Consider the following 11,767-nt stretch of genomic DNA (forward strand, 5'->3'; position numbering starts at 1 on the left):
ACAAAGTTCATTACAAACATCACAGTTTTGGAATAACCTCATTTTAGGCTGCAGAAAGTTCCCTTTCTCGTTTAATCAGCTGTTGATACAGATCTGGGAATACTCCAGCTGTTGACACAAGCCTGGGGTCCTGGGACACTTTCCAAGTGTTTTCAGATGCATATTGGGCAAACAAGTTCTTTCTCAGACTACGCTTGTTAAACTCTTTCCTCTACACCCTCTTCTTCCATCTTCTTTCCCTCTTCTAGTCCCCCTTTTTTCATACGCAGATAACATTCAACTCATATTTCTTTCTCTGTATCTGGTATTACACAAGGGCAAAGCCTCTCCACCTTTGTTAAACAAAACTATTTCCTTTGGTGGCTCGGCCACCTGGAACATACAACGTAAAGCTATGTTAGCAGGAGCTAATGTTGTTTCTGGCAGGACAGCCAACAGTACCCTCATTGGCACATCCTGTAGATAGATGGTGGTGCTGAACTAAAAGGCAGGGTGAGAAGCATTCTTGAGTAACTAGAGCACTGTCATGTGGATCACAAGCTTGAATCCAATGACTGAAAAAAAGAAAAATACAAAAACTGGAATGTGTAAACAGTGAGTTTGGGAAAAAAAAAAAGGTGGAAATCAGAATGAAACTTGAAGTCTTTTAATTAAAGCTTTCTGAAGGGGTGTCTCAGTGCAAGACCAGCTTTATTGAACTTTTCTTTGCCACTCTTACCCAGTGACTTAACCATATATTTAATAAAAGACTTTATGTATCATAATGGTAGTAACATCATATTTGTGAGCCTAAATGTATTTTCAGTAACTCCATCACAGCTAGTCTTAGCAATACTACTAAAATTATTCAACAGGACTAGATTGCAGGGTGTCATGCCCTTCTTTTGCCAACACTAGACATGTTCATGGATGGCATTATTACATTCAGTAAGAGTGGACACCACCAGTGCCAAGGGCAGCTTCCAGTTTTGTGCCTGGTTACACATCACTGTGAAGTGGCTCATGTACCACTACTAATATGTATGTCTCCGCACTTCTGAACTTTATTCACGATCACAACTGTTTGTTGCAAAAGGAAAAAGATGCTTTTGCTCTGGCTCCATATCAAATTAAATAGGAAAATTAAATCACATACAGACAGAAAGTTAGGATTTTTCTTCAGCCATAATGCTAAGAAATCTGTGTATCTGTGTGATAAATCACATCATGGCTAGTCTCAGCAGTATAGCTATAAATACCACAAAGCAGCACAAGCAGGAGCAGCGTGTTCAACATTTTTGTTTGTTGTAAAAAAAGGGGCAACTTACTTGAAATGGATATCTGAAATCAGAAAAAGATATTAATACTGGACCTGCATTTTGTTAGAAAACAGTGAAGTTTTTAATTGGGAATTAGAATGATAGAAGAAACATGACTCCAAACCCAGGAGAGACATACAAAGGAGAAGCAGATAGTTTTCAATGACGGGTATCTGAGGGGCTTCACAGGACCAGAACAAGCAACTTTTTTGCACTCAGACTAAAAGGCTTATCGAAAAGTCGCCATATTTTTCACACAGATTTCAAAGTAGAAAGGTGAACTCTCAGCCTTAACTAAACGTCATGCTGCCGTAAGTAAGGAAAGAGCAAACACAAACTTACAAATGCAGAGTTTGTTCTTTGTATCATGAAAGCCTGGCAGAACTCCAACACTGGAGTAATGCCAAACCAGCACACCAGTGCCTTTGAACTTTTAAAGCTTATGTTTTTCCCTTACTGTTTAACATCTTAACTAATTTAAATTCAGTGTACAAAGGGATTTCAGAAATAGACATAAGTAGCCAAAGTTTCAACATTTCATAACTACTCGGGTCGTGGGCAACTGTCACGAGTGAAGCACAGAAAGCTTTGGGCACCGAGCGAAGGTCGACATTTCAAAACAAACCCCGTGCCCTAGGTGGTTGTGTGTCGCTGCTTGCATGTCGCTGAACAGCTTCATTCCCATGTGCATCGTATTTCAAGGCTTTCTATCTGCAGAACTTCTACTTGCCTGGGCCCAAGGTACCTCAGATGTGACACTAACCCATCACGGTACACTGACGTCCTTCGTCAGGCACCACGGGAAGCGCACGCTTCACTTATCACACAGTACTGCTACTTCTCAGAAACAGGCGGGAGTCAAAGGACAACCCCTGAGGTATTTCTGCATGCTCTCTTGCAACTTCTGCTCACCAGTCACTAACCTCTTCTCTGCTTTTTTGTTCTTTTTAGCCCATTTTTAGCCCATTCGCATGGCATCTGTTATAGCTCCACTCTTGGCACTTGTGTTCCCACGAAAGCTGTCCCTTTCCCTCGGATGCTGCTCGTGACTGCTTTGGGACAGATCGCCTCTGGCAAGGCGGCCACAGAAAAGCTTCAACTGCATCGCCACCTCTGACCGTGCTTGCTCCCTGCTCGAGACACTCCTCAACTGGAGCGCTCCCCCCTCGCCCCAGCGACGCCATCGCGCCGCCGGCAGCCGGGCCGGGCCGCGAGAAGCCCGCGGCCCCGCACGGGCCGGGCCGGGCCGAGCCGAGCCAGGCTGGGCCAGGCCGGGCCGAGCCGAGCCGAGCCAGGCCCAGCGCCCCGCGCTGCCAGGCGCCCCTCCACCACGCAGCGACACCTCACCAGCCCCAACCCCCTCGTCTGATGCAATTCGTTTCCCCCCTTGCTTTCCGCCGCAGGCCAATCACGGGCTAGTCTGGGCGCATCGTCATGCCGTCCCGGCCAATGAGGAAGAGCCACGATAGTAGAAATCCGGGCGGGGCCGCAGGGAGCGCAGACGGCCGCGAGTCGTGGCGCCGGGCAGCGCGGCGCCTCCCATTCCGTCCCGGTCCGTCCGCCCGGCCATGGCAGCGCTGCCCGGTGCCGCAGCCCCCCGGCTGCTCCTCATCCCCAGCAAAGCGGCCGAGCCGCCCGGCCCCGCAGCCGGCCGGCATCTGTCCGTTGTCCTGCCGGCAGGAGCCGCCCCCAGCCCCCCGGGCCTGGAGGCCCCGCAGCCGGCCCGCAAGCGGCAGCGGCTCACCCATCTGAGCCCGGAGGAGAAGGCCCTGCGCAGGTGAGTGGGGGCCGGCCGCGGGGGCCCGCCGCGGGGAACCCGCCGCGCTGACGGCCGCCCTGCCCCGCAGGAAGCTGAAGAACCGCGTGGCGGCCCAGAGCGCCCGGGACAGGAAGAAGGCGCGGATGACGGAGCTGGAGCAGCAGGTGGTGGAGCTGGAGGAGGAGGTAAGGGGCGGGTGGGCCGGCGGGGCGGGGGGCGGCCGTGGCCGGCACTGTGGCCTCCCTGCTCCACGGCTCTCTGCAGAACCAGAAGCTGCTGCTGGAAAACCAGCTCCTGCGGGAGAAGACGTGTAACCTTGCTCTGGAGAACCAGGAGCTTCGCTGCCGCCTGGGTTTAGATGCTCTGAAGACAGAAGAGGAGAGCGAGCCCAAGGTGAGCGGCTCGTCTCCCGCTTTCTGGGCAGGAGCTGCCGAGAGCTGCCGTGCTCCGAGAGGTGGCTGCGTGGCGGTGGGCGGGGAGGAGTAACCCTCGGGCTGAGGCTGCCATGCTGTGAGGAGGGATACTTGTCTTGTCCCTCAGATGGAGGCTTAACGTAACACTTGTCCCCCAAATGGAGGCTTTCCCACAGACTGAGTGGGTAGTGGGTCTGAAGAGGATGCCACTGGTAGTGTGGGAGATAGCAAGCTGACTAGTCCCAAGCTCTCTTAAGATTTTCATCTGCCTTTTTGCATTATGTTCTAGAAATGAAGCAGTAACTGTTAGTCACATATGCCTGTCTCAAAAGAACAGGGGGTATAGTGGAGGGAGTCAGGCTCTCATTGAAAAGTGGTGAACAAAACAAATCTGCAAACGTATGGAAGTTTGAGCCAGCTTTGGAAGTGGTCTTACCTTCAGGTTCCTACTGCACAAGCACGTGCAGAATCTAATGTTGGAAGCCTTTGCAGGAAGGGAATGATCTTCAGGATTATGTGCTGTACTGTTTGCCAGAATGTTTGTGGTGACTGACTGGATTTTTTCCTTGGCACAGGTTGTGAAGGAATCGCAGGTGGATGAGATTAGATTGGTGACCGGGTCCGCTGAGTCCGCAGCACTCAGACTACGTGTTCCTCTGCAGCAGGTGCAGGCCCAGCAGTCACCATTTCTGATAACTTTCACATGGATTCTGATGGCAGTGACTCTTCAGACTCAGAGGTGAGCATCCACTCCTATCCAAAATGCCCATGAAATTCAGAACCACTGTGGGTTTAAGGCTAGTGTGATAACTTATTGATGTAAAGTCACTTGATGACTTTCCATAGTTGTCTTGTTTTCCAAGTCCTGGAATGCCATACCGAGGCTCAAAACAGCTGTGTTAGGCTGTATCCAGCGAGTACAGGAGTTCATGCAACTTGAACAAGTCCACTTTCCATAAAATCTTAGAGGATATTATCTGAAACAGTCTCTTAGCTCTTACAGCAAAAGTGTACAAATACCAAAAGCATACTATGCTTTTACTGTTGTTGAAAATAAACTTGATCATTTTGCTGATGTGCCAGCACTTAGCAAAGCTGTTCAAACTTAAAGCCTGTCCCTTATGAATGACTTCCAGAAATGTAAGGACAGGCATCTTCCACCTTTTAAAAAAAAAAAAAACAAACCAAAACCTCTAACTTTGGTCATGGGCAGGTCTGCCTAAGCCGGGTTCTGGTGCTTGCTCTGTGAAGCCAGCAGGTAGTGTGGTGTTAGTACCTGATGGGTCCAAGATCTTGAGGAGTTTCTAACGGAGGCTGTGAATATCACGTGCATGTAGAATTCTGTGGGGATTGCCAGTACCCTTACAAAAAAGTTAATGGACAAAGAATTTCTGAAAGAGAAGTAACTGCCTTAACTGTCTGTTCCGATAGCAGTGTTGTTGGTGAAACTCCTAGTCCTATGATGACATCAGTGTATTTTAACTTCCAGATGAGGGTTAATAGATGCCACAACTGATGTTTTGCTGTAACAGTAGTAGGCTGTGTTTCTAAAACAGTATTTCATTCTGCAGTCTGATCTTCTACTGGGCTTTCTGGACAGTCTGGACCCAGAGATGTTTCTCAAATACACTGATTCAGAGTCAACGTGCCTGGAAAAGCTGGAGGAAGAGATCTGTGGAGAAACAAATTCCATACCAACCTCCCCCTCTCCCTCTTTGGGGTCCCCATCAGCTAAGCTGGAGGCCATTAATGAACTGATAAGGTTTGACCATGTGTACACAAAGCCCCTAATACTGGAGATTCCTGTTAAAATGGGCAACCAAACCAATATGCTAGTGAAAATTGAGGAAGTATCTCTCTCTCCATCTGAAGACAAAGCTATCCCTGAGGTCCCAGTATCTGTGAAAGAGGAACCTGTAGACAGCTTCATGCCTGAACTGGGCATCTCTCATCTGCTTTCTTCTCATCATAGCCTTGCAGCCTCAAGCTATCTGTTGGATGCTTGTAGTGACTCTGGATATGAAGGATCCCTGTCACCCTTCAGTGACATGTCCTGTCCACTTGACACTGACCATGTGTGGGAGGATAGCTTTGCCAATGAACTCTTTCCCCAACTGATCAGTGTCTAACTCAGTAGTGTTAACTCCCCTTGGATAACTATCCTGGCAGGATAACAGGATATGCCCGTTTGGGGTGTGGGGGGGAAATCAAATGTATGCAGAAAAGTGTTGCTTACTTTTCTACCCATGCTAGTAGATGGAGTGATGGCCAATGCGTTTCTCCTGGTATGAAAAAGCCTAGGGTGTCCTGTCCTGCCCTCCACCCCATCCCCATCAGTGTTGGCTTTGTTTATCAATAACTTGCCAATTCTATGTGAACCTGAAAATGTTCATTTTGTTTCCCATTTTTTAACACCCAAAACTGCAGTGGGATATTCATGTATAGACAAATGGGTTAAAACTAAATAGTCTGTACATCTGACTGATTTACTATGTAAATGCTTGTTTTCCATTTGCCATGTAGAGTTGCTTTTTCCATTTAATATTTAACTGTATTGGTGCAATTAAAGTGCAATGCAGCTCACTGACCCTTTTTTGCTTTGGATCTCAGTGGGGTGGGGAGAGTATCCAGGCCTTGCACAATTTGAAACTATAGAAATTTTAAGAGATGAGGTGTCTTAGTGTCTTGCCCTTATACCACCTTAATGCACCAATCCAGCAGTGCTTCTATGGTGTAGGTAGCTGGATGCTTTAGTGGCTTCTTTCTGGGAGCACTCAATGTTGCAAACTCTGTTCAAGGTAGATAGGTTTGTATGATGGACAGAGCTGCTAGAGCAAAATCTGCAGCCTGAATAAGGAATGCGGGTGGCAGTAACTTGATGTCTGAATAAAATTACTGTAATACCTTCCTGTTGGCAAGTTACACCATTGAAAATGCTGAGTCTGAGTGAAGGTAGGCACATTTCAAGTGGTGTGTCTAGTGTTTGTGAAGCAGTGTGGGATATATATGGGGTGAAAAAGATGCAGATTCTGTGTTACCACAGGAATTCCTGAAGGATAAAATTAACTTTGTAGGAGCTAATTTCAAATGCTACAGTAGGATTCTCTTTATTGTCCTCATGCATTTGTTCCAACATCACAGTATTAAAAACACTTGAATTTGAGTGACGGAGAAGAAACTGAGATTTTGTACCGAAAGTGTGAGAGCTGTTCCAGGTGTCTGCCCAACTGTTCTTGGTTTGAGTGCTATTTCATGTCTTGCATTAAATTTTGACAAAAATAACTTGTGGTGGGGGAGGGAAGGAAATGGGGGATGGGACAGGAGGGTATTGGTCAGTAACATTCAAGGTGACAGGACTGCTTTGGAGTACAAACTTGAGTAACCTAGCTTGTTGTAATAAAGCATTCAATCTGAATATTGGATAGCAGTAAAAATTACAGCTGTGCAATATATCAGAAACTTAGATTAAAACTAGTTGAACTAAGTAGTCTGAGAAGAAGTTGCTTTACTTTCAAGCTGGAAAATAGGGATGACTGCAAGAGGACCCTTAGTACCTAATAGATGTTGTGAGTAAACAAAATATGGATGAGTGAGAATGAGTAGTTTTGCACTACTTTTGTCAATATTATTGGAACTTCATATGAAATTAAAAAGTTTCAGTACAGCAGAAATGATGTAACGAAGAAGCTTCATTTCTCTAAAACTCAGCTCTACATTTCCTAGCCTAGAAGTCAAAGACACAGTTCACAGGGATAAGTATGTAGTAGTTGAAAGTAGCACCTGTAGAAGGACGGGTATTTCACATACTTTCCTCAGGGGTATAGGAAGGCTGAGACTTGCACACCAAAGATGTGCAGCCCATCTCACTGCTCTTGTGGCTGTTCCTGTTCTCACACAGACAACATCTGGCCTCTAAAAGGTAGTGCCACAGAAGACTAAACATAGTGACTGATGGAGCTGTGTCTCTGTGCAGTGCTGCAGTACTTCTAGGCAATGTGTGTGTTCTTGTGAATTTGATGTTTGAGTCTCTGTAGACATAGCCTGTTCTGCATGAGGCTCTTGCTTACTTTTGCTTCTTCAGGAGCTGATCCCAATTGTAGATGAAGTGGAATTTTTGGCGATATACACTATCTCCCTTAAGATAACCTGAGATATCAAGGGTGTTTCTCAGTCCAGTTTCACTCGTGATGTTCAGCATTAGAATTGCATTTTCTGTGCACCTAAACAAGCTACTGTGACTAAACCAAGCACTTCTTGAGCGTGACAACTGATAACCAACCATTTTAATAGCTACTGAAAGGCCTTTGCCAAAAGAGATGAAAATCAATGAATTAATGAAATCAACTATATAAAGTTAATACTTTTGCTGCCTGAACATCTTTTTTTGATCTTTCTTCCCTTATTAAGGTATTTAAGAACAGTGTGAACAGAGGTAAGAGGGCTTGCCATATATTATGGATTGATTTAAATACAGTTTCTGCTATTAAAAATACTGTAAGGGCAAGTCTCTGTTTTGGGTTAGCTGTGTTTTAGCTTAACTAATGCAGCAAGAAATGGTGGCACAGCAGAAAGGCTTCACTGAGCACTCAAGAACCTGCCTGGAAAACTTTAACATCCATCTGTGTCTATGCGCTGCCTCCCAGCCCTCCCTGGTTTCTGTTTGGGCTATCTTCACCTTAAAGGTGTAGAAATCCTGTCATTTCCTTAAGAAATTTGAGGGGGAAAAAGAAGGCCAAAATCAAAGGAAGTAAAGAGTAGCTTAAAGCTCACAGACTGTAACACCTGATACCTGCACAATTGTGCTTTTTTTTTTTCCCCAGCAATGCTTAAGGCAGTTCTTTTGTTTTCATGCTAGCTCAGGTTAAGATGTAGCAACATTAACTGACAGGATGAGGAAGAGTGGAGGTGAAGAGTTAATGTGAACTCTCTTGGCAAACTGCTTGAGATAGATAAACTTTTTATACGGGGTTGCAACAGACTTCTTGGGGAAAGAGTGACCTTTGTTTTCAGTGAATAAGGAAGAAGATCATAATTCTTACATTCAGCTTTTGATGCACCATTACAAAGGCAGTGCCAGTATCATCATAATACTATGACACATGTTGTAATAACTAAATCCAAGTACTCAAAGAGTAATTCAGCTCAAACCAAGACCGAAGTAGGGCAATCTTTTACCAAATTATAGAGGGGCACTGAAAAACATAGCTGGCTTTAAAGGAAAAAAAAAAAACCCAAACAACTGGAAAAGCTGTCTAGGCAGGAAATGGCTCTGGGTAACTCTCTAAGCTGTTGTGTTTTTCTTTAAGACAAAAGTTGGTGGAAAAACTGAAGGACTTGCTACCACTAACATGTCTGACAGACACTGAAGTCCAACAGCTGTACATGAGTGGTACGCTGAAATAGGAATGCATGCAAGACATGGCCATCCTAAGCAAAAAGTCCTGTACCAGTTATCAGCCTTGCCTGTGCTTAAGCCTTAAGCAAGATAACAACCAGAAAATCCAACATTGTAAAGGACTGCTTCAGACAACATTCAGAATAAAAAAAAGAAATTATACCTCTACTGCATATTACTTTCCTTTGTTCTTAAAGCCAGCCAAATTACAGTTCTCAGCTGCTGGGTGAGCTTCTGCTCCAGTAATTATTCTGAGCCAGTGGTATGAGAAAGATCAGTGCTCACAACTTTGAGATTTTAAATTGCTTTGATTCATTAAAGTAGTTAGTGGTGGGTTGAACCAGCATCTTGAGTAAAGTATAGTTTGATAGCTGCACATGCAAGCTTTCTGGGTCTCCTGTAAACTGAATTAAACTTAAGAGCCTGCCCTAGAGCAGCCAAGGGCTTTGAAGCAAAGGCTGCTACCGCAGCAGGGGGAGGAAGCGGTGGTGGTGTAGATCCCCTTTTCTCCACTGTAATCGCAGCAGCTGCCAGTTCTCACATTGAAGTAGAGCACTGCAATCCTCAGAATCATCCTTGTGCTACCACAAATAGAACAAGGCAAAAGGGTAAGAATGAACGGGGTGAGTGGTACGGAGCAGAAAGCAACTGTCTTCTGCTCAAGGAGTAACTGCTGCAGCATGTCCTGCTGCTGCCCTAGCAGGCAGGAAAAGCACTTCTTATGTTCTGTGGCCCAAAACACCTTGGTGTGGGGACTAAAGCACTTCACTGGTGCTGCATCTCTGTCCCTCTCTTTGCTCCTGCGACAGGCTGCTCTGAAGGCTGGAAGACCTGTCATTTTGCCACCCTTCTGCCTTCCTCTAAAGCTGCCTGCCTGACATGGCTCTTCACCCAAGCAGCTCGTATCGGTGCCTGTAGCCACCAACCGTCTCTGGAGGGCTAGACCTGTGCTGTTTGGCCGTTGCAGCACCACTTGTGAACATGTATTGCATGAATTGTGAAGGTGACGCAAGATGAAGTGAAACAGATGATCCTCAACACTGCCTATTGAAAATTGCTTCTGTATTCTGATTAGTAACTCCCCAGGTGCAATTTCCCAATTAACATGCCAGCAACACCACCACCCTGTGACCTTGTGCAGCACTGCGTTTGGCGGGCACCAACAGCTACTGCCCACTCTCAGTAGTGCATCATTTAACTTACCTCACAGCTGAACACAATTTGTATCTCGATGAGCAACAGATTTTTTAAAAAGTCAAGGAAAATTCTGTTACATAAACATTTCCATCATATTTGGAAATGGACTGTTTGATAGATTCACACCCAAACCTTGTTAAGCACAGTAGACAAAAATGTGCAATGAAGTAGTATTTACACTGTTTTGCTTCCCTTTTTCAACTTTACAGCTACAGGTATTTCCTGGCATGCTTTATCCTGACTTACTGGCAGCATTAGGTTCCAAGACACACTACTAATATTTATTGAGACCTCTTCTGCTAAAAGCACACAAATAGTTCTTGTTGGGCATCTGGAAGCCTAATAACATTCAGAGTTTCTATTAACACTAATTTTTTTACCAGAACCAAGTCCACTTAGGTGCTACCAAGGCAGGATGAGGCGGGTTTTTTTTTATATATATATATATATCTATATATCTATCTATCTATCTATATATATATATTTATATAGTGTATCAACATCCACAGATTAAAGTGTGAGAATTTAAACTATCAGCAGAGGATCTTTATCTGAGATCTTCCTGTAGATGAGAGACGCTAAGTTAAACTAAACCCAGGCAATGCTGGGGCGGCAGAGGGAAGAGTAACACACACGCAGAGCAGCAGATTTCACCTTTGCAGTATGCTTCCTTAAGATGACTGCTTTCTGATTGCTCTGACTTCTGTTTTGGAGTCCTACTTGCCTCACAACAAGCATGGATCCAGACCCAGTGGTTCACAGGTATGTTACATCTGTCTTTGTTTAAATAAATAATCTGTGATAGAAGCCACACATCTGCTCTAGCTAACTGATACAAGACACAGGCTCTGGAACAATTACAAGTCCAGTTCCACGTCCATGCCAAAATAAATTCTGCCCCTCTCCACAGGGTTGGCTCTGAAGCTGGGATACTCCTCCCATCTCTACAATCTCCCAGCCACATCCCCAAGGAGACTCTCAGCCAGCCAGGAAAGCCTTGCACAATCCTAAATGGGTTGGGTTTTACACTATTCTCCTCTCTCTGACTCTGCGTTGAAGAAGTATTTAAGTCTTGTCTAAATCTACAATACAATTTAACCGAGTCAATGTTTGACTTGGCCTAGAAACCTCAGGCGTTTTTATTATTTTTTTAAATATAAATCTGAAGTGCTATTTTTCCCTCATTTTGAAAGAAAAGGTAATACTGGTCTAGCACGCCCATCTTTATCCTTCAGCTGCTTGAAAAACTCTTGAACAGAAGATGTTAAACAAAAGAGCAAAGTGTTACAATCCAATAAAATAGTTATTAAAATTTGTTTTAAAACTCCTCAAACATTTCTTGATTTTACACAGAACTAAGCAAGCTAGGCATTCTTAATTTTAGTCTGAAGTAAAATGAAAGATGTGAAAACACAAGTTATAGCAACACCTTTTGGTACCCCTCTGCTTTGTTAAAGGTCTTTGGGTCACCGCAGATTTACAGCAACTCTTCCTTTCTGGCAGCTTCAGGTTTATTCTACCCTGCTGTTGTCCTCCCCTGTCCCGTTGAACACCGTGGAGGACAGAAGTCACATGCCTTTGGGACTATGTAGTTAAATTAAAAATCTTCTTAGGCCAGAAGAGTATTTTACCCTGCAGTTGAAGGACCGGACATACTCTCCCAAGATTTTCACTTTTATTAGGAATGACACACAGCCATCTAAAA

General features: G+C 44.9%; 1 protein-coding gene across 1 annotated transcript; it reads left to right on the plus strand.

Moving 5' to 3' along the window:
• The first annotated feature begins 2,778 nt into the window (after positions 1–2,778).
• XBP1 (X-box binding protein 1) lies at positions 2,779–6,057 on the plus strand. The gene is given in 6 exon segments (XM_072880142.1): positions 2,779–3,075; positions 3,146–3,242; positions 3,322–3,450; positions 4,046–4,099; positions 4,102–4,209; positions 5,042–6,057. Coding segments are annotated over 6 exon segments (1,155 nt in total). The 5' UTR covers positions 2,779–2,866; the 3' UTR covers positions 5,600–6,057.
• The last annotated feature ends 5,710 nt before the right edge of the window (positions 6,058–11,767 follow it).

This window comes from Ciconia boyciana, chromosome 15, assembly GCF_034638445.1.
Source record: "Ciconia boyciana chromosome 15, ASM3463844v1, whole genome shotgun sequence".
In the NCBI taxonomy this organism is placed as follows: Eukaryota; Metazoa; Chordata; class Aves; order Ciconiiformes; family Ciconiidae; genus Ciconia; species Ciconia boyciana.